The sequence below is a fragment of the Sphaeramia orbicularis genome, chromosome 10, assembly GCF_902148855.1.
Source record: "Sphaeramia orbicularis chromosome 10, fSphaOr1.1, whole genome shotgun sequence".
NCBI classification, from domain to species: domain Eukaryota; kingdom Metazoa; phylum Chordata; class Actinopteri; order Kurtiformes; family Apogonidae; genus Sphaeramia; species Sphaeramia orbicularis.
This window is the reverse complement of record NC_043966.1, coordinates 16,870,333-16,891,127: the sequence shown is the minus strand read 5'-3', so window position 1 is coordinate 16,891,127 and position 20,795 is coordinate 16,870,333. Positions and strand designations below refer to the sequence as shown.

At 36.5% G+C, this 20,795-nt stretch overlaps 1 protein-coding gene across 1 annotated transcript; it reads left to right on the top strand.

Moving 5' to 3' along the window:
- Positions 1-1,820: 1,820 nt before the first annotated feature.
- Positions 1,821-20,166, top strand: hopx (HOP homeobox). Its single transcript, XM_030145651.1, has 3 exons — positions 1,821-1,951; positions 2,035-2,210; positions 19,860-20,166. Exons 2-3 carry the CDS (start codon positions 2,055-2,057, stop codon positions 19,935-19,937), a joined length of 234 nt encoding a protein of 77 aa, XP_030001511.1. The 5' UTR covers positions 1,821-1,951; positions 2,035-2,054; the 3' UTR covers positions 19,938-20,166.
- Positions 20,167-20,795: the final 629 nt, after the last annotated feature.

The following is a 20,795-nucleotide window of genomic DNA, read 5'->3' as shown; positions in this document are numbered from 1 at the left end:
TACATGAGATTTTGCATATTTTTTGACTTTCAAATGTTTAATACAGAATATTTTCATGTATTAAAACAATCAAATTACCTATAAATATATATATAAATCATTTTCAATGAGACTAAGTTGTACAATCCACTGATAAAAAATTGTATTTGGACAGTTTATCAGTGCTTGTACATATTATACACTCAACAAAAATATAAATGCCCCACTTTTGTTTTTGCTCCCATTTTTCATGAGCTGAACTCAAAGATCTAAAACTTTTTCTATGTACACAAAAGGCCTATTTCTCTCAAATATTGTTCATAAATTTGTCTAAATCTGTGTTAGTGAACACTTCTCCTTTGTCCTTTGCTGAGATAATCCATCCACCTCACAGGTGTGGCAGATCAAGATGCTAATTAGACACCAGGATTATTGCACAGGTGTGACTTAGGCTGGCCACAATAAAAGGCCACTCTAAAATGTGCAGTTTTACTGTATTGGGTGGTCCAGGGGGGTCAGAAAACCAGTCAGCATTTGGTGTGAGCACCATTTTCCTTGCTCAGTCTTCTTCATGAATTCTCTGAAACAGCTTTGGAGATGGCTTATGGCAGAGAAATGAACATTCAATTCACAGGCAAAAGCTCTGGTGGAGATTCCTGAAGTCAGCATGCCGTTTGCATATTCCCTCAAAACTTGTGACATCTGTGGCATTGTGCTGTGTGATAAAACTGCACATTTTGGAGTGGCCTTTTATTGTGGCCAGCCTAAGGCACACCTGTGCAAAAATCCTGCTGTCTAATCAGCATCTTGATATGCCACACCTGTGAGGTGGATGGATTATCTCAGCAAAGAAGAAGTGTTCACTAACACAAATCTAGATAGATTTGTGAACAATATTTGAGAGAAATAAACCTTGTGTGTACACAGAAAAAGTTTTAGATCTTTGAGTTCAGCTCATGAAAAATGGGAGCAAAAACAAAAGTGGTGCATTTATATTTTTGTTCAGTGTAGTTTCACAAAAACACATTTATTCAACATTTTTGTTGTGAAACCTCCCGTAATTACACAAGATATTTGTCAATTAACAAACAAGTCTTGTTTAACTTACAGAACAAATACTTCTTTTATAGTTAATTGTCAGTAATTTTATCTTATTTATTAATTAATTTATTTGTTTGTTTGTTTATGTATTTATTTCTGTATTTATTTATTTTTACAGTATTAAACTTTAAATTAATATTTTAATCTCAGAAATAGAAAAGAAATATTTGTGAAATTCTGATACATTTTCAAATGTATTTTAACTGTATTTTTCTGTGAAAAAAGACAAAAGTTCTTTTAAAAAAATTGAAATTTTTTGGTTATTCACAGTTACAGTTTTTTCATGTTATTTTACATTTGACTCTATTTCACTCTGTTTTTGTTATTTCATTGATATTTTCCTGTATCTTAAAAATACAGGAAAAATCTGTAAAAAAAAAAAAAAGAAGAAAAAAAAAACATTGAAAATTCTGTTAAATTACAGATTTTTTTTTTTTATTTTATTTTTTTTTTACAGTGTGTAACATGTAAACTTGTACTGGAGTAATTACACTGAAGTCAAAGATCTGAGGGCTTTTTCCGATTAGTTTTGATGACGACATGCTGCACAGTGTGGTCAAATGTGTGGGTCGGACCTTCTGGAAGTGTTCAGAGCTGGATTAGAAGCTGTGTTGACGCGCTGCTGTGATGTTTGTGCTGCTGTGGGAGGGGTCTGAGGGTGGGACCGGCCTGGTGACGCGCCTGTGTTGACAGTAGTAAAGCTCCCACACATAACACACCCACTCATACACATCCTCCTCTTCCTCCTCCTCAGTCACTTACACTCCCGCCGAGCTGTCAGTGAGCCACCACTTCTCTCCGCTCCACTCTCTCCATCCGTGCGTCCTGTGCGCTCCGCTCCGCTTGCGCTTCTGCTCTGCGCGTCCGGCTGGTGCGCGCACATCTGATCCTGTCCGGAGCCGCTCCTATACCGGGACTGAAGCTGAACAGTTTTTTTTTTTTTATTCTTAACAGACTGGAGATCAGGAGGCGACATGAATAAGGTTCCACAAGGGTCGGAGTGTCTGAAGCTGTCGGACTATCAGATCAGAGTCCTGGAGGAGAATTTCACCAAAGTCAGCAGGCATCCGGATGGAACGACGCTCATGCTGATCGCTGCGGAGTGTGGGCTGTCAGAGGAGGACACAGAAGTGAGTAATTTCACTTTTATTATCCTTTACAGTCATTATTTGTGTCATGGAACAGAAATTCTCAACATCTATTTATATGGAATGAAGTTCTGTTCAAGTGTGCGTAATAGACTAGACTAGACTAGACTAGAATAGAATAGAATAGAATAGAATAGAATAGAATAGAATAGACTTTATTTGCCATTTACACTGATACATCGCAGTATATGTACATTGGAATTCTTTTGCATTTCCCTGACTCACTGAATCCAAAAAAAGACATGAACAAAAACATAATCACAGCTAAAACATATAAACTCACTACTTATTACACAGACAGACACAAATGCACACTTGTAAAATAGAGTACTGTATCAGAAAATAAATAAATAAAATAATAATAATATTAAAAGTACTGGGTACTGTATTTGATTTTAGACCTTTTTTATCACCTATAACTTCAACATAAACACACAATATTTCCGCATTTCTTATTTAATTGTGGATAATTCAGTTACTGTATTATGGATTGTTGTGGTTCGATGCTAAAATTATAGGAATAGTATAGGCTGATTGTTGTATTAAGTTAATGATAAAGGTGTAAAAGCACTGAGGGGTAGGATTAAATAAGTTTATACTTTTTCCTACTCCTTTTCGACCATGCAATACTCAGACTTGTACGTGTTTGAAGATAGATTCTGTCCATTTAAATGTTATTTTGTTTATGTCTTAATTTGCTTTGTTTTGTCTTGTTTTTCTTTGCATGTTCGAAATAAAACAAATAAATAAAAATAAATAAATAAATAAATAATTTTAACTCTTTCATGCATGAATTATGAGAACCTTAGTCAAGATTTTTTCCCTGATGTTTTTTTTTTTTTTTCTCTTTAGGCATGAAAAAAACAATGAGATTGAAAATTTTTTTAAATGAACCTATTTTTCATGGAGTTACAAAAACCATGTGTTTAATTTTTGAAGCAAAGAACCATGTATTTAAAACCCATGATCAGAAAGTGGTATACTGTGTGACAACTACAAAATAAAAACATTTTTAACCCTTTCATGCATGAATTATGAGAACCTTAATCAAAATTTTTTCCTGAGTGTTTTTATTCCTCTTTAGGCATGAAAAAAAAAATAATGTGATTGAAAATTTTCTTCTGAAAAATAAATAAAAAATGAAATGAAATAAAATTAAATTAAATTAAATTAAATAAAAAATACATAAAAAAATAATGAAAAAAAAAAAAAAATCTTATGAACCTATTTTTCATGAAGTTGCCAAAATGTCCACTCATCTGGACACCACACGTTTAATTTTTGACACACAGAAACATGTATTTACTGAGAAATTGTGTGAAAACTATGGGGAGGGCTTGTGATTCTGGGGATTTATGCTCAGGAGAGATTTACATAATGTTACCAATTCATGTCAGAAAAGATATGTAGTGTCTTAAAACTTTAATACAGATATGTGTTAAAAAAAAAAAAAAAAAAAAAAAAAAGAACAACAAAATCCATGAATATACAAGAGAACAGCTGTAGAATAGCTGTCCAATGTAGTGACCTGTATACATGAAAGGGTTAATGCAGCTAATCTGATGTTTTTTCAAATTTTAACATACTCTAATACTAGTTGCAAAAAAAAAAAAAAAAAAAAAGCAACCCCCCCCTCCACAACTTTTTGTTTAAGAAACCTGTTAATTACAATGCAATAATAATTATCTTAAACATATTACTGCAGATCAGGTTTATCAAGAACAGCAAAGTTACAGTAATGGTATGAAGTGCAGTGTATGGGATGGTGCTGTGTTGGCTGATATGGAACTATAACAACAAAACCCATGAATATACAAGAGAACAGCTGCAGAACAGTTGTCCATTGTAGTGACCACTATGCATGAAAGGGCTAAAATAGTGTAAGGTAATCTAATGTTTGGATTATCAGAAAATAGAAATAGAAAAGACCAATGGAAGTCAAACCGAACTAAATGGTTGAGAAATGTCCTTTATATATAACTCTAATATCAGTAAAAGTCATGTATTCAAGTATAGGAAGTATAAAATGTACTTTACTCATTATTTTTAGAAATCACAGGCAGCTTTATACTTCTTCTACTCCTTAGCTCTGGTTATTCTCCAGATTACAGTTTTTCATCCCATCCCTGTCAAGTGAACATATCTCCACATGTGCTAACTTCAGATGTTTTTGATAAAAATGAACTAGAACAAATTTATCCTGCATTGAATCTCATTAAAACTTGGATTATATGGAAAATGCATTGTCAAAACTGTCGACTTTATACAGATACTGTACGTTCTCACAGGACAGCAACACTGCTAATATATAGTACAGTATGATGATCTTATAGAAAAGGATGCATTGCTGTAGATTAAAGTACTGAAACGGATCAAAAACCATCAAACACTGATCATTTCCTGCTAAAATGCTACATTTAGTTTACATTTTTGTGATAATAGTTTTGCTTTTACTTAAGTGAGGCTTGAATTTGTATGTGTACGTGTCTAATTCCTGGATACTGCCTTTGTTTTTGGATAATGGACGGTATATGTACATTGCATAAAAGCTAAAAAGGGAGGACTTTATAATCCGGTGTTGTCACGGGACTGCTGTTCTATTGACTGTGAATGGAGCAGGTGAGGTGACAGCGTCTGAGCTCAGGTAGATCCGGACTAATATTTATGTCCGAAACGTCACAGCGTGGTGAAATAATCCCCATTTGAGTGTAAACAAACACTGAGCACAAAGGCAGCGGCCCATTGATTGTCAGCAGAGCGGCTCCTGGCTGTTTAATCTTGATGAAGTCATGTCAGAGTCGAGTTTCCTGCTGCCTTTTCAGCTCTGCTCTATTAACACAAACAGCGTGAACAGGGTGACTCACTCTACTGGGGCCACCGTAAGAAATTACCCAGGACTGTGACAGTTTTTTTGTTTTATTTTGTTTTGTTTTGTTTTACATTTCCTATACAGGGTGGGGAAGCAAAATTTACAATGAACATTTAGTTGTTTTTTCTCAGCAGGCACTACGTCAGTTGTTTTGAAACCAAACATATATTGATGTCATAATCATACCTAACACTATTATCCATACCTTTTCAGAAACTTTTGCCCATATGAGTAATCAGGAAAGCAAACGTCAAAGAGTGTGTGATTTGCTGAATGCACTCGTCACACCAAAGGAGATTTCAAAAATAGTTGGAGTGTCCATAAAGACTGTTTATAATGGAAAGAAGAGAATGACTATGAGCAAAACTATTACGAGAAAGTCTGGAAGATACTATTAAAGAAGAATGGGAGAAGTTGTCACCCCAATATTTGAGGAACACTTGCACAAGTTTCAGGAAGCATGTGAAGGCAGTTATTGAGAAAGAAGGAGGACACATAGAATAAAAAAATGTTCTATTATGTCAATTTTCTTGTGGCAAATAAATTCTCATGACTTTCAATAAACTAATTGGTCATACACTGTCTTTCAATCCCTGCCTCAAAATATTGTAAATTTTGCTTCCCCACCCTGTACATTTGGGTTTTTTTTCCCCCCTACTTTCTCACATTAATCCTGTTCCTCTGCTGCACACATATACACTACAAACAAAAAGTTAAGGATATTTCTTTTTTTTTTTTGTCTTTTTTTTTTTTTTTTTTCCTCATTTTTGCCATTTATAAATAAAACTATTCGGTCATTTAAAAAAATGTGTTTCAATTCACACACAAAAAAGTAAAAAGCACTGTCCAAGAATCCCAACTTAAAAAAAAGAAAAAGACCAAAAATTAAAAATATCTGTAACTTTTTGTTTGTAGTGTATAAGATTTAAAGACCGCTTTTCTGAAAATTATCCCACAAGAAGAAAAATCATCACAGGGTTAATATTTTTCCCTTCTGTATTTATTTAATCCCTTATTTACACAGCTCGTCTCACTGAGGTCTGGATCTCTTTTTCAAGAGACATGTTTGCACTAAAAATTATAAACATATACAGATTAAGCACAGACAGATAATGCACAGAATTTCTTAATATTTAGAAGTATGATTACTAATAAAGTTGACCTCCCTCAAGTGAAATACAACAATGCAGCTTTTTTATTGTATGCAGCAGGGTATTTTAATGAGATCTGCAATAATGAATTGTTTAGTTGTTCACTATTAAACTAACCTTACAACTATTTGGATAACTAGTAAGTGATCCAGTGTGAAGGAGAGGAACAGCCTGTGTTAAGTAACCCCCAAACAGGCATCGGCGACCACAAGCTTCTCCTGATCTAAAACATTTAAGAATTTAAGAATAACTAATCCTATCAATACTGTTAAATAATTCAGGTAAAATGCAGTTTCTGAGCTTTTCACACTGATTCACCAGTAAAACCCACATAACAGTGGTTGTTGATAAATGTTTATGGTATATTTTGCTGAAAATGTTGGTTTTTCTACAGTTTTCCCTGCATTGATATGGAATCCATTTAATTTACTCTGAGCTTTTATGAAAAAGTACACAATCAGGAAATTAAATATAAGAAAACACCTGATTTTCACTGAAAAATGCATAATACAAAGAGTAATGTTATAATAAATGGTGACAAATCACTCAAAAAAAACTAAACACTTGGAAGTCAGCACAAAAACAGTTCTGGGTATTTAAGGGTTAATATGCACCAAAAGCTTTAACATAGAGTTGCTACACTTACCTGAACATCATAAAAAGCTGAAAAGTGTTGTAGTAACTCATCATCATGATGTTATTTTAGTTTTGTTGGTAAACTGAACACCTTTGGCTATTTTGGAAAGTCATTTAAGGAAATTACCTTAAGCTTATTAACTGTATTTGATAATAACCCTCAGGTATCCCGTCCAGCAAGGCTCTTACTAAACACCAAGTGTGCCTTTTTGGCACACTTGTGGAATAATGTCAAAAAAATTTTCATACAGTTTGTTTCTAATTCTTTTACACTTTTTTCTATTTCATCAACTTGAGCCGTAAATAAAAATACAAAATACTCAATAATTGTCACATTTTTTAACCCTTTAAATGCCGTGTTTGTAATGTAAACAAACCATTTTTTTGGATGCAAAAAACAAAAAAATATTTTTTTTCAATATACTACATAAAAAGTGGATCACATATTATTTGATTTTTTCATCCTGGCATATGTCAATGATTAACTCCAACATCGGTTACTTTGCATCATTATTTTTGGTGCTAGATCAAATGTTCAAAAATACTAGCATCTGTCACCAAGTGTGCCAAAAAGGTACACCTATAAATCAAACTATTAAATATTATATATTGATTTATTTTTCTGCTCTAATTTGATTTTATTTTTGTAAATCAAGGTCAGCTCTAATCATACATATCAAATGGAAGAAATAGTGCGTTTTAGGCACACTTGGGAGACAGATGCTAGTCTTGTAATTTTCTTTTGTTTACAATGTGCAAATTTTAGTTGGTGGGCAGAATTTTAAAGATCATGCAAAAATGAACAACTTTTGAATTCAAACCTTATTTAAATTATGAAAAATATTATAAAGTTTTTTAAAACGAAGTGCAAAGCGTGCCTAAAAAGCGCACCTGGATACCAGAGGGTTAACTTTCTTGGAAATAGTCTCAATCAAAGAAATAAATAACTTTGCATGGATTTATAGATCCACACTTAATATGCACCAAAAGCTTAAACATAGAGCTGCTACACTTACCTGAACATCGTAGTAACTCGTCATCATGATGTTATTTTAGTTTTGTTGGTAAACTGAACACCTTTGGCCTTTTTGGAAAGTCATTTTAGGCTTATCACCTTAAGCTTATTAACTGTATTTAAAATTAATTTTCTTAGAAACAGTCATAAAGATCAAACAAATAAATGACTTTGCATGGATATATAGATGACAGTATTTCTTCAATGCACATTTATTTTAAAGCTACTGCATCTAAAGCATTGCAGATGTTAATTATTGACCTTGGGAACATTTTGTAGGCATTCGTTCTCTATCACCCACATGTAAACACTCCCACATCACACTATCTAAGGAATGCCTCTGGCCTACTGTAAAGTCTGTAACTGTCACATCAGGAGCCAGATGTGAAGCTTCAGAGCGCCGATAACCAACCCAGTGGACGTAACGCCAGCTCCTCCAGTAGCATTCCACTCATAGATAGATCATCCTGTGCTTTCACTCACCATCTATAATGAGCTCAAATTTGGAACGAGACAGTCACGGTTCTATCATTTATGTACTTGTTGACACACAGGATAAAGTTACAGCCTTATATGTAAATTCAGACATGTGCCTTGACGTAATGTCATTTCACAGGCAAATCTCTGTCTGTGTGAAAAACTCCCATCTGTCACGTGGAACAGAGAATGTTGTTTGCATAATTGGCCTTTACACAGCAAACGTTTCACCAATCAGTGAATCATTGCTGTCAAACATGTGCCTGTCACTTGTTCTTCCATTCCGACTCTGCAAACTAGTTCGTCCAGATTTCTCAGAGCTGAGATAGTACAGGGAAAACCAAAAACAACCTGAAGGACATTTCAAGCACAGGGATGTCATAGTATCATTTCATTAAAAGCATGTGGCGCAACATGACATATAGCACCTATTACATGTCTTTCGCAACCTTTGCAACCCAGTACATGTTAATAAAACGTTGTCATAGTAGCATTTCTGAACTAAAAATATGTCAGCATTTGTAGTGTTTATCTAGCAAAGACACAGGGTGACACAAAAAAACGGGAACTTTTTAACAATCCAATAAAACCAAGAGTGATGGAAGAAAAATATTTGATTCATAGTAACTGAAACCTTAAACCATGCCATTTAAGAAACAATGATGGAATTTTCATTTTTTAAAAATTACTTCCTGTAGATGGCGTCCTCCTGTACGAATGCATTCTTGAAATCTGCTGTTGAGATTCCTCACTGACCGCTGCAACATCTCAGCTGGGATACTGTGAATTTCATCCTGAATTCTCTGTTTTAACTCATCCAGAGTTCTTGGTCGAGTCGTGTACACTTTACTCTTGAGATAGCCCCACAAGAATAAATCACAAACGGACAAATCTGGCGATCTAGGGGGCCAGGGAACGTTACCGAATCTTGAGATCACACGGTTACCGAACAATTCTCGCACAGCCGCCAATGGTTACTAAAATGGGGATATGTTTACTTGCTCAAGGTCACTGTCTCGCAGTGCTGCCACTTGCTCATGTCTGCCAATACGCACTTCAAAAATTCCCGTTTTTTTGGGTCACCCTGTATATCTTCTTAACCAGTCTGGATTTGACTAAATTTCTTGGAATGGCAGCAATATTGAATGCTTCATGACTAAAATTAGGCACTGACAGCATTTGGATTTGGTTAGAGACAAATGCCACTGTAAGTATATGATAGAAAAGTCTAAAAAGATGTGAAAAAATGACTTATTGTAATTAGTGATGTCCCGATCTGGATTTTTTTGCTTCCGATTCGATTTTTTTTATGATTACTTTTGCCAATACTGATCCGATACCAATACTTTTCACTATGAAATTTTGATTAAAATTTTGAGTCATTATTTATAGGTTATTATACTGTTCTTTTACTTGGGATCACAATTGGGCTGAATGTGGAACCTGAACTAAAACAAGTGTGACACCTTTGACTCTTATTAACTTTAGTATAATTTTTGCACTTTCCAAATTCATACCATGGGCTAAAGTAGAATCTTTGGTGGGCTAGTTTTGGCCCACGGGCTGTATGTTTGCACCCTTGCTTCAGCGCATCTATGGACAGGTCTGTTCAGGGATTATACAGGGGGTGCGTTCCGTGCCGTACGTACCTCACAATGAGTATGTGCAGCCCATACAACTGTACAAAGTGAAAGTGAAACTTAACATTCTTTAGTAATTCCTCTCAGTCTCGCACTGTTTTGCAGCTCATTTTCCTTTTGCCTATCTTCAGAAACTTTAATTTGAGTGGGGAGGGACATTTGTTTATTTGTGGTTTATTTGCCCCCCCCCCCACCACCCCCCCAAACCAGGCCCAGATTGGCCCAATCCCATGACTAAATCTGATCTGATTATCTAAAAAAAATGTCAGATTGGTTGCCGACTTACATCTGATCTTTAAATCAGATCGAGACATCCCTAATTGTAATCATTAAAGCTACAATGTGCAATATTTTGAAATTAAGCTTGTGCTAAGCAACAGCCATCAAAATTTGATTATTTCATGTTTTTTCCATGAGGTCTGTCAGTTGTGAGGGAGGATACAAGGTGCTATTACAGGATGGTATAGAACACTACAAACCTACAGTCGCGGAAAAAAATATTAGACCACCCTTGTTTTCTTCAATTTCTTGTTCATTTTAATGGCTGGTACAACTAAAGGTACATTTGTTTGGACAAATATAATGATAATAACAAAAAAAGCTCATAAGAGTTTAATTTCAGAGCTGATATCTATCCATTTTCCATGGTTTTCTTGATAATAACCAAAATCACTTCAGTTCTTACATCAATATCTATGACATTGTACTGACAAAAACAGTACTTTTAGGCATTCCATGTTTTCTTTTCTGTCTGTTTTAGTCACATGATACACACAGGAGTTAGAACTTGATTGCATAACTATTGTTTTTGATGACTTTTGATGGTCTGATAATTTTTTCCGCGACTAGTAATCAAGTACAAATAATGACAAATAAGTGTCTGTGTATGTGTTTCCAGTATCTTTCGGCATCTCTCCATTTCAAGTTCATGTTTGCTTTGCAACTAGAAAAAGGTTGCATACTGTAGCTTTAATATTTCAACTGTGCCATGATCTTTTCTGAACCCTAACCAAAATACCTTCATTGGCCTTAACTTAAAAACCTACAGGAGTCGGGATGGAAACCCCATTCTGTGAAGATAAAATCCTGGATCCATCCCAGCCACCTCATACTGAAGAACTACAAAAACAGCAGATCCTAGAATGATCGATTACATTCAGATTACACAAATCCATGTTCTGGACAAACACATGGCAGCAGTATTTTATTCTAGTGACTGTGTTGGAGCTTTTCAGTGTTGGTTATACAGTAAATCCAGTCAGTATCAGAATAGAAGTGTTCCTTTATTCGCCTTATCCTCAGCCTGGGTTGGAGGTTTAAAGTCTATTAGTTACGTGGTGTTAGAGCTCGTTCCCATTCAGTATATACAAACATTTCAAAGCAAGGAAGTGGAGGACAGGGTGAGGTAAAGGTCTGGTCCCTGATCAAAAGATCTGACTTCATTTCCAGCTGATGTTGTTTTGTTCTTCATGTTTCAAGTGTTTTGAATCTGTTAACAAAGCATTCACCGGAGAACGAACACTCCCCTTTTCACATTAACAACATTTACAATGTGCTTCAGCCTCGGCGCGGTGCGTTTGAGGTCCTTTCATAGACCATTTTATTTGTTTTCAGTGCTGCTGTGTCATAAGGTAGAGTCAAGTCTGAACGCCCTTGTTATATAATCTATTACAACTCAGTGGAGGAAAAATGACAGAAGCAGTATTGTGTAGCTCTGCAGGATTATAAATCTCATCAGTATTGTTCAGAAATGGCATGTGTATAATGCTTCTCTAGGCTTTTAAAGATCTTTTGAAGTTTAAGAAATGGACCAAAAACAAAAGAAAGTACAGAACTACCACTGAGAGCCCCGGATTTCTATTGAAAACTGGAAACAAAAACGGCATTAAAAGATAAAACCGTCAGAGACGTGATCCAGCGGAGTAAAAATATGGATTGATGAACTAAAATGACAAAAGAAGAGACGTTATGTAAATCCCAAAACACAGAGTGAATAAATAAATCCAGTCTTAAGAGAACAGTTGTAGGATTTATTTCGTTTCTGCATTGTTGAGCGCTATCCCAGACGACTCCAAATGGGAATCTCATGTGTTTTCACTGTAAAATGTGGAAACTGCTCCTCCTGCCAGATGCACATACTGCAAAGCCCAGTCCCGTGTCTTAAGGTCGCACTCCCAAATCCCTCCCTTTCCCCTCGGTGTTATCGGGATGATGTCAGCGTTGTTATGAATCCCTTGGCAACGTTAACCGCTAAACAGTGATGTTGCAGGTCATATGTGTGGAAGCACTAGCGCAGTCATCATCTGGTCAGAGCGTCGTCGCAGCCTTGAGCGGAGCGGTGAACTGGCTCCACAGAGAAACGGGCTCAGACAGTGCCAGCTTTCTCTGTTAACGTGATTTGGAAACATTCGTCTTCTGCGGTTTCCCTGACACAACTTCGCCCCGGGGTCACTGCCGCCTCTGTATGAGTCAGCGACCACACTTACATGCACCAAAAAATGTGACTGTGATGTGATTATTAAAGTAATTGAAGTCAGAAGAAACATAACTTCAGTTTATAAGCATTTTAAGGCATTGATGAATGAGCACAAATCACATACGCTGTGATTTTTGTTGTAGGAAATGTTCCTGAAGGGCAAAGTAAGATGCGTTTCTCACTTGTATTTGCAAACACAGCTGATCTGACTTGGCCCTTATTCTCCACTCCGTGAACGAGGGAGTGAGTGGGGGTAGAATGAGCAATAGATTAGGTGACATAGCAAGAAAAAAAGCTGAGAAATAGTAAATTAAAAGGTTATTTCTTGATTCTCTTGCCCACCAACCACACTTTTTCAAAACTCTATGGTAATGTTCTGCAGTAAAATACAGCTGATGCACACGATTCTTTATAATAGACTGTAGAGTTTTGTCTCAGACAGAACTGTGCAGTGCATGAGAAGAGTAGAAAGAGGAGAGAGCTGTGGAACCGGTTTGCTTTGTTTTTATTGTCGTCATGCGGCGTCCAGCGTCGTTGTTGTCTGTCATCCGTTACAAAAATTTCAATTGTCTTCTTCTCCGAAACTACAATTCCGATTGACTTCAAACTTGGTATACAGCTTCTTTATGATGATGTCAACAAAAGTTAGTGAAATTATTTGGATCCGGCTCTGATTCTGGATTTGGTGCGACTTTGAAAAATTTCCCCATTATAAGAGATAGGAAGTGGATCGATGCAATAACTCAGTAAATATAAATGATATCCAGTGTAAATTTCTACAGTCCAGCCCTGATGGGGAGATGACCAAAACATAATGGCCACATGCTGATCAGGATCTTCTTCTGGATCTGGGAACTTAGAGAAAATTTTACATGGGTTCTTATGGGGAAAAAATTTCAATCGTCTTTTTCTCCCAAACTACAGTTCTGATTGACTTCAAACTTGGTATACAGCTTCTTTATGATGATGTCAGCACAAGGTATTGACATTATTTCGATCCAGATCTGATTCTGGATTTGGTGCAACTTTGAAAAATTTTCCCATTACAAGAGTGGAAGAGGAAGTGGATTGATCCAATAAATCAGTATCAATGATATCAAGTTGGAATTTGAATTTTTTACAGATCTGATTGGAATATGACCAAAACATGGGCTGTTTTTGTAATAGAATAAATACACAGAACTGGGTGTAATAAATGGCATCTGGGTACATTTCCCAAAGCTTTTAATTTGGCTGGTAAGCTACAGGGCCATTGGCAGGGCCACCTTATCCTAATGGAAGGCCCCGGGGCTGAGGGAGGTGTTGTAGGCCCCCCAGTCCCATCCTTCAAAATTACTGAGCCTCATTATAAAATATAATATCTTAGTAATCTACAACAGCGAGTAGATTGTAACCAAGATGGATGGAAGTTTGACTTCATGATAAAAATGATAAAAAAATATTATCAACAACCATCAACTGTAGGGAAAAACATTTATTTAACAGCAGCAACAGAAACTATAAAGCCTGAGAACCCATGCACCTGCACATCGGCGTAAACTCAACCGCATGCTCTTTAATAATTCTGACTCCCGATCATGCTTTTCTCGTGCCAGTTTTCTTTTGTGGGCATCGCTCTCAAATTTCTTCTTCCCCGACATTTTGTAATTGAACGTGGCCTCTTGACACATGGGGGCTGGGCTGGGCTTACCGATTGGGATCAATAAGTAGCTTCAGACGTGCGTACAGTACGTATAAAAAGATTGACAGGAAAACTGACAAATTACAAATCGATGTTAGTTTATATGCTTATCGAGTCCGTAAAATGATAGGCCCCTTAAGTCAGTAGGCCCCTGGGCTTCAGCCCCGGTTAGCCCGTGCATTAAGGTGGCCTTGGCCATTGGTCCTATTTTTATACTCTTCCACCCATGTATGCTCCATGATGCAATTATTGACTGACTGGATACCTCCAGTCAGTCAATAATTCACTAATAACTCACTAACCAAAGGTTAACCCCAGAATCATCCCAAACACAACAAAACAAGAACAAAATATATAAACAAATGGTGCCAGGCACAACAAACAAACCCCGCCCCTTGCAAATACAGTATTGTAACTTATTTTGGCATCAGTCCAGCTGATGTCATCATGTCTATGCATGTGCCGATATCAGCATATCAATTGTCTCTATATATGTGCCAAGTTTGAAGTAAATTGAACCAAAATTGATGTTTTTATAGACATTTGAAATTTTGCCCATTATAAGTAAATGGGAGGAGAAAAATATTTTAAAAATTCATAAAAAATTGTAACTTTTACCTAATTTTCCCAAAATGTAATCACATCTTTTCTGGGTCACTGGCAATCTATAAAACCAGTTTGGTATGAATTCAACCAATAGTTTTGCTGCGACAGACATTTGAAATGTTGCCCATCATAAGTAAATAGGGAAAAAAAAGATTTTAAAAATTCATAAAAAAATTTGAACTTTGACCTACTGTTCCCAAAATGTAATCTGATCTATTCTGAGTCACTGGCAATCTATAAACCCAATTTTGGTATGGATTCAACCAACAGTTTTGCTGCTAGAGTGTTAACAAACAAACAAACAAACAAACAAACTGAACCAAAAACAATACCCCTTCCCTCTCATTCGGGGGGGGGGGGGTGTAATAATATAGAGATGGAGAGCAGGGTGTACACTAGTAAATATATCAGCATACACAGAAAATGTCATATCTTTGCCTTTACCGATTGTAAACACACTGTATTATGATGTTTCCAGAGTCATTAGCATAAGATTTTGCATCACAGCAAAGGTCAAAATTAACTAAGAAAGGTTTAGAAGTTCTGACCTTGAAGCTAGAAATCTGTATCTACACCGATCAGCCATAACATTATGACCACGGACTGGCTAAGTGGTATTAATTGTGATTATCTCACTCTAATGGGACCTGTAAGTGGGTGGGATATATTAGGTATCAAGTGAATATTTAGCCCAGAAACCGTTAGAAACAATGGGAAAGATTACCAATTATCCTGAGGTTGGGATGTCCTTCTTTAGTCCATTTTTTAGTTTTAGTTTTAGTTTAGTACTAACTACTGCAGACCAGGAACACCCAACTAGACCTGCAGTTGTGGAGATGTTCTAAACCCAGGCATCACCACCACCAAGATGGACCTTATTAAAATCACTCAGTTGCTCAATTTGCTGCTTCCAACACATCAGCTTAAAGGACTAAATGTTCAGTTACTGCCTGGTACATCCAACCCACTCAAAGCTAAGTAAGTAAGTAAATACAGCTTTATTTATATAGCACTTTTTAAAACATGTTACAAAGTGCTTGACATAAAGGGGAGATAGAGAAAATCAAATCAAATCAAATTTTAAGCCAATTTACAGAAACCCAACAGAATCCTCCAGGAGCAAACACTTATGACTGGTGACAGTGGCGAGGAAAAACTTCCCTTTAACAGGCAGAAACCTCGAGCAGACCCAGACTCCTGAAGGATGGCCGTCTGCCTTGGCCAGTTGGGGTTAGAGCGAGAACGTAAAGGAGGAGAAAAGAAAGAGCGATAGAGATAGAGAGAGACTGGGGGAGAGGGTGGAGAGGGGGGAGGTAGGGGGAGACGCATGCACAGATAACTGAACTAGAACATATATAGAGCAGTATAATAAACACTATCGTAACTATATGATGACGATAAAGGTGGAGAGAGGCAGGATCACAGCAGCAGGAACAGAGATGATCTTAGGAAAACCTGTGAAGATCCAGGGAAAAACCGGTGATGATCCTGGGATCACCAGTCTAATGGGATAATCAGTGTCATAATGTAATGACTCATTGGTGTAAACGTGTTAACAGAAGCAAAGATGAATAGTTTTCTTAGTATATCCATTGGTAACAACTACAAATAGAAGCTGAAGCACCAGTTTAAGTATTTAAAGTATCATACCAATGACTCTATGGACTCCCATTCAAAAAAAAAAAAAGGTATGAGTCAGTATAGTCTCATTCACTTTATTCAGAACCTGGACTGGCCTTGAATCGACTCCCGCTCCGATAACTAGTGATGCTGTCTGGTTCTGTCAGGAGTGCCATAAAAACACAAACCAAAGTCTCCAGAAACAGATAATTCTGAATCTGAGTCATCAACCTCATCATCCAGCTCTGAGTCATCTGTTTGTGTGTGTAATGAATTCTCTTCTTTATAACTCAGTTGCTGTTTTAGACTTCCCGACTTTCTATATATTGAGTATTTTTCCTCACCGTCAGCTTTTCTGCACTTTTGATTTTGGCAAGAACACGCTGTATATGATGAATACATTTACAGTTTATTACTCAACTCCTACAAGATCAATAGTGTGGGGTCAGTGTTCTGCATTTTCTCCAGAACACTTTCACTTTACCTCAGCCTCGGTGGAGCAGAACGAGAATACGATAACTAGTAATTTAACCGAACGGCCGATTGTTAATATAGTCAGACGCACCCGTGACTAAATGATGCAGTTTGTTGCCAGCTCTGTGTCTTTAAGCCTGTTTTATTTCCTCAAACCCTTCACATTTGTTCTGGTTTATAGTTCGTACGTCTTGTGAGAAATATGCAGCCGATCTAGAACTGTCCATGTTGCAATGGTTTGCCGACACCGCCTCTTCTACATGAATGCATCTAATAGATTAAAAAAAAAAAAAACTGGTCTGACAAAGCAAGTTAAGCTCTGTTGTGACAAACTACAGATTAGTGAGACCAGATACTCTGCACTATGGTTTCTTACCTGAATAAACACAAAGACTACAATGTCGAAGGAGATGATTAGGTTTCCTGTTTGTCATTTAGGTAGATTAGTTGCACCCTACAAATGCAAAGTTATTGTTTGCATGTAAATGTAGCTAATAGCCTAAGGATGATGTACAGTAAGTGCAAACAATGAAGCTGGAAACTCAGTATTTTTGTTTAAATCAACCTCGACAATACAGGAGCTCCACCTGTGTAACTTCTCAGGAATATTCATGTCACGGCTGTATTTTTCAGTCGTACCCGTTACCTCATCGTTCTTGTGTTTCAAGCTCTGCAGCAGTTTGGGCCAGAAGTACATTCTGTTTTATTTCTAAACCCAAGCTCCTACACTGTAAGCTTGGACTTTGTATTTACTAAAATGCTTTAATTACAATGGACTTAAATGATTAAAGTTTTATTACATTACTATAAAATGTTAAGTATATTCTACTAATTTGTAGACATAGCTGAAAGTACAAAAAAGTTTAAGTTGAATGGATTTAAATCACTAACTTTTAGTCATGACCACACCTTTTTATCTCCGCATTGCATTGTGGGTATTGGGCATGTTGTTGAAAATGTGTTATTTTTATGTGCAGGGGTTCATCGGGGTTGTGGCGTTAGTGTCAGTTTTGACTTAATGTGTGTATGGCAAGGTTATTATCGTTAACGAAAACTAACGGAATGACGAAAACTAGAATTGTAAAAGCATTTTTGTTAACTGAAATAAATAAAAACTATAATTAAAAGAAAAAAAAAACGGTAACTAACTGAAACTGTATTGTGTGCTTACAAAACTAACTAAAACGTATAAAAATTATGGATAAAATTACTTTAGTTTTCGTCTTTGCCAAAGTGGGATTGTTACGAAATCGATTTATTTCCCTGAAGCAATTTTAGCTGCTGGCACCGGATGATATTTAACGGTCCGTCACTTCTCGTCACTTGTTGTTTCCAGTCGTGTTCTGGTCCACACTCTACCTGGAAACATGGAGACTAAAGTTGGGAGAAAGCAGCAGAGTCCTGTCTGGGATTTATTTGAATTCGACGGCGAAGAAGAGAAAAGATATAAAAAAAAATAAAACTAAACTGAAACTAAGCATTTAGAAAATAACGAAACGAATAAAAACTAGCAAACCGGCTCTAAAAACTAATTAAAACTAACTGAATTAGAGAAAAAAAAGTATAAACTAAATAAAACTAAACGATAATGAAAAATCCAAAACTATTATAACCTTGGTGTATGGCAATGTTTACTGGTCTTTTTGCGTTTGTTTGTGTATTTTTGTAGAGCTCCACCATGAGTCAGAGCCATAGGCCGAACAGTGGCTTTCCTGTTCATTTAATATTGTGCTTGTTTAATGTAAATCTTTATGCCTTGCCAAATTCTAAGCATTTCCTGTACTGGCAAATTACTTTGAGCTATCCTCCTACCTAATTACTATCCATGCTGCAATATGTTAAGTTAAATAATTTCATAAAGCAATTTATATTACAAAAGATTTTACTTTAAATCATAGTGATGGGACTTTTGGCTCTTTGAAGGGAGCTGTTCAATCAGGAGCCGTTCACTGAAAAGAGCCGTTCAAAAGACTGGCTCTTTTATGTCTTTTACATTATTTTGAAACACCAATGTTTTAATGACTAAATAGGCTACATGTGATGATTGACATTACATTTTAAAGGTGTTTAATTGGCGTGGCAGTAAATATTATCTTTCCGTAAAAACAGAATAGTTAGTTCAAATGTGTGGGCTAAATACATGACATGAGAGGTGACATTAGGCAAATGCTGGAAATGGACCAAAAACATCCCAGTACATTATGTGGACTAGTCTGTAGCCTAAAAATGAAGAAGAAAATAAAACATTTTCTTATGAAATAACATTTTATTCTCCTCAAAACAAGAACAATAAATGGGTGTAAACATACGGAAAAAAAAAACTCCTTTTTCTTTGGCTCATTACTCACAGGTGGTCACTCACTCACTCTCAAACTTTTCTCCAGTTTCAACCAGTCTTCTAGCTCCGCCTCCTCCAGTATGCTCACCTCACGCTTCAAACTGTTGTTTTTTTGCTAACTTCTTGCCATGAGACATGCACTCTTTGTTTTCTGCTCGAACATTCTCCTCCTGCCCAATGCCTCCCCAGTGACGCTAAATTGACAGGCAATCGGACACTCCCTCCTTTTAAAAAAAAAAATAAATAAATAAAAATGAACTGCTCTTTACAAATACTCGATTCCCATTGTTCATTTCATAGACCCATTCAAAAGAATCGATTCGTTCGTGAACGTCACATCACTATTAAATTAACTTGGAATTGAGTCCAATGAACTGATGATATTAAGTTAATGTTTATACAAAGCAAGTGACATTGCAACAAATGTTAAGTTAAATTAATTTGGCTTTTGATGTGTTGCACTTAAAACAGCAATTCCATTCAAATCAAGCATTTAAGTTTAATACACTCAAGTTTTCATTACTCATTACTTGAATTTTTTTAGGCAACCGGTTTACTCATACTTTTTAAGTAAACTCAGCTCATCTGGTCTTACAGTGTATTACCAGTTTCCAACACCTCTTCTTTTTCTTTGTTTATTTCCTGCAGAAATGGTTCAAGCTACGTAACGTAAAGTGGAGGCAGGCGGAGGGTCTTCCAGCGCACGGCGGTTCGGTGTTGGACTGAGACTCTCTGACGACGGTGTGCCCTTGCCAATTCCTGAACCTCAGCGCTGAAATGTGTCTCTCCAGGACTCCCCAGGACTCCCCGATTCCCCCCTCATGTACCTTTCCTCTATTTTTTTTTTTTTTTTTTGTATCTATGAAGCTATTTTAACTTACAGAATGTGAAGCTGTCGATGTGTTGTTGCCAATATAATCTGTGTTTACAGAAATAAACCTATTATAAAGACTTACAAGAGTGTGCTTTGAGCTTTCATCTGGGATACACTGAGGAAGCTGGGTTATACAACGGTGGGATGAAGGTCCCATAGAGTGGGGGTCTGGAACTGTCTGCTTTTATTTGGCAGGGCTTTGTTTACATGCATGTCTGTCAGCAGGGAGCGGAGCTGGACGCAGAGCTGTTCACACGACTATAAAAGATGTAAGGAAGCACCGGCAGCACAATGGATGCTGCTGGAATCAGCTGCTGTCGTCCTGAAAGTTGTTGAGGCAAATCTGGAAAATTTCCAGCAGAGAGGGAGGAGGGGTGAGCGGACATGTGAGCCAGCTAAACTGAATGGCATCATGGGCTAAACAAATGACAGGTGATGTCATTTCATTGTCCCCTTCTCCCTGTGTGACCCAGCACTGTAAGAAGGATGTGATCTCACCGGCCTGTTTGAACCCGGCTCCAAAAAAAGACAGAATTTAGTCCAGCACTTTCCATTTCTGAAGCTGTTTGATTTATTAGTTTGTTAGAGATTTCACTTAAACTACCACTTATCTTGTCATTTGTGGCGAGAAATCCAAGAATGTAATGTGTTTGCACAATATCAAAGTAGAAATCGATGGTTTTCCTTCCTTTTTTTGATAAAATAATGGA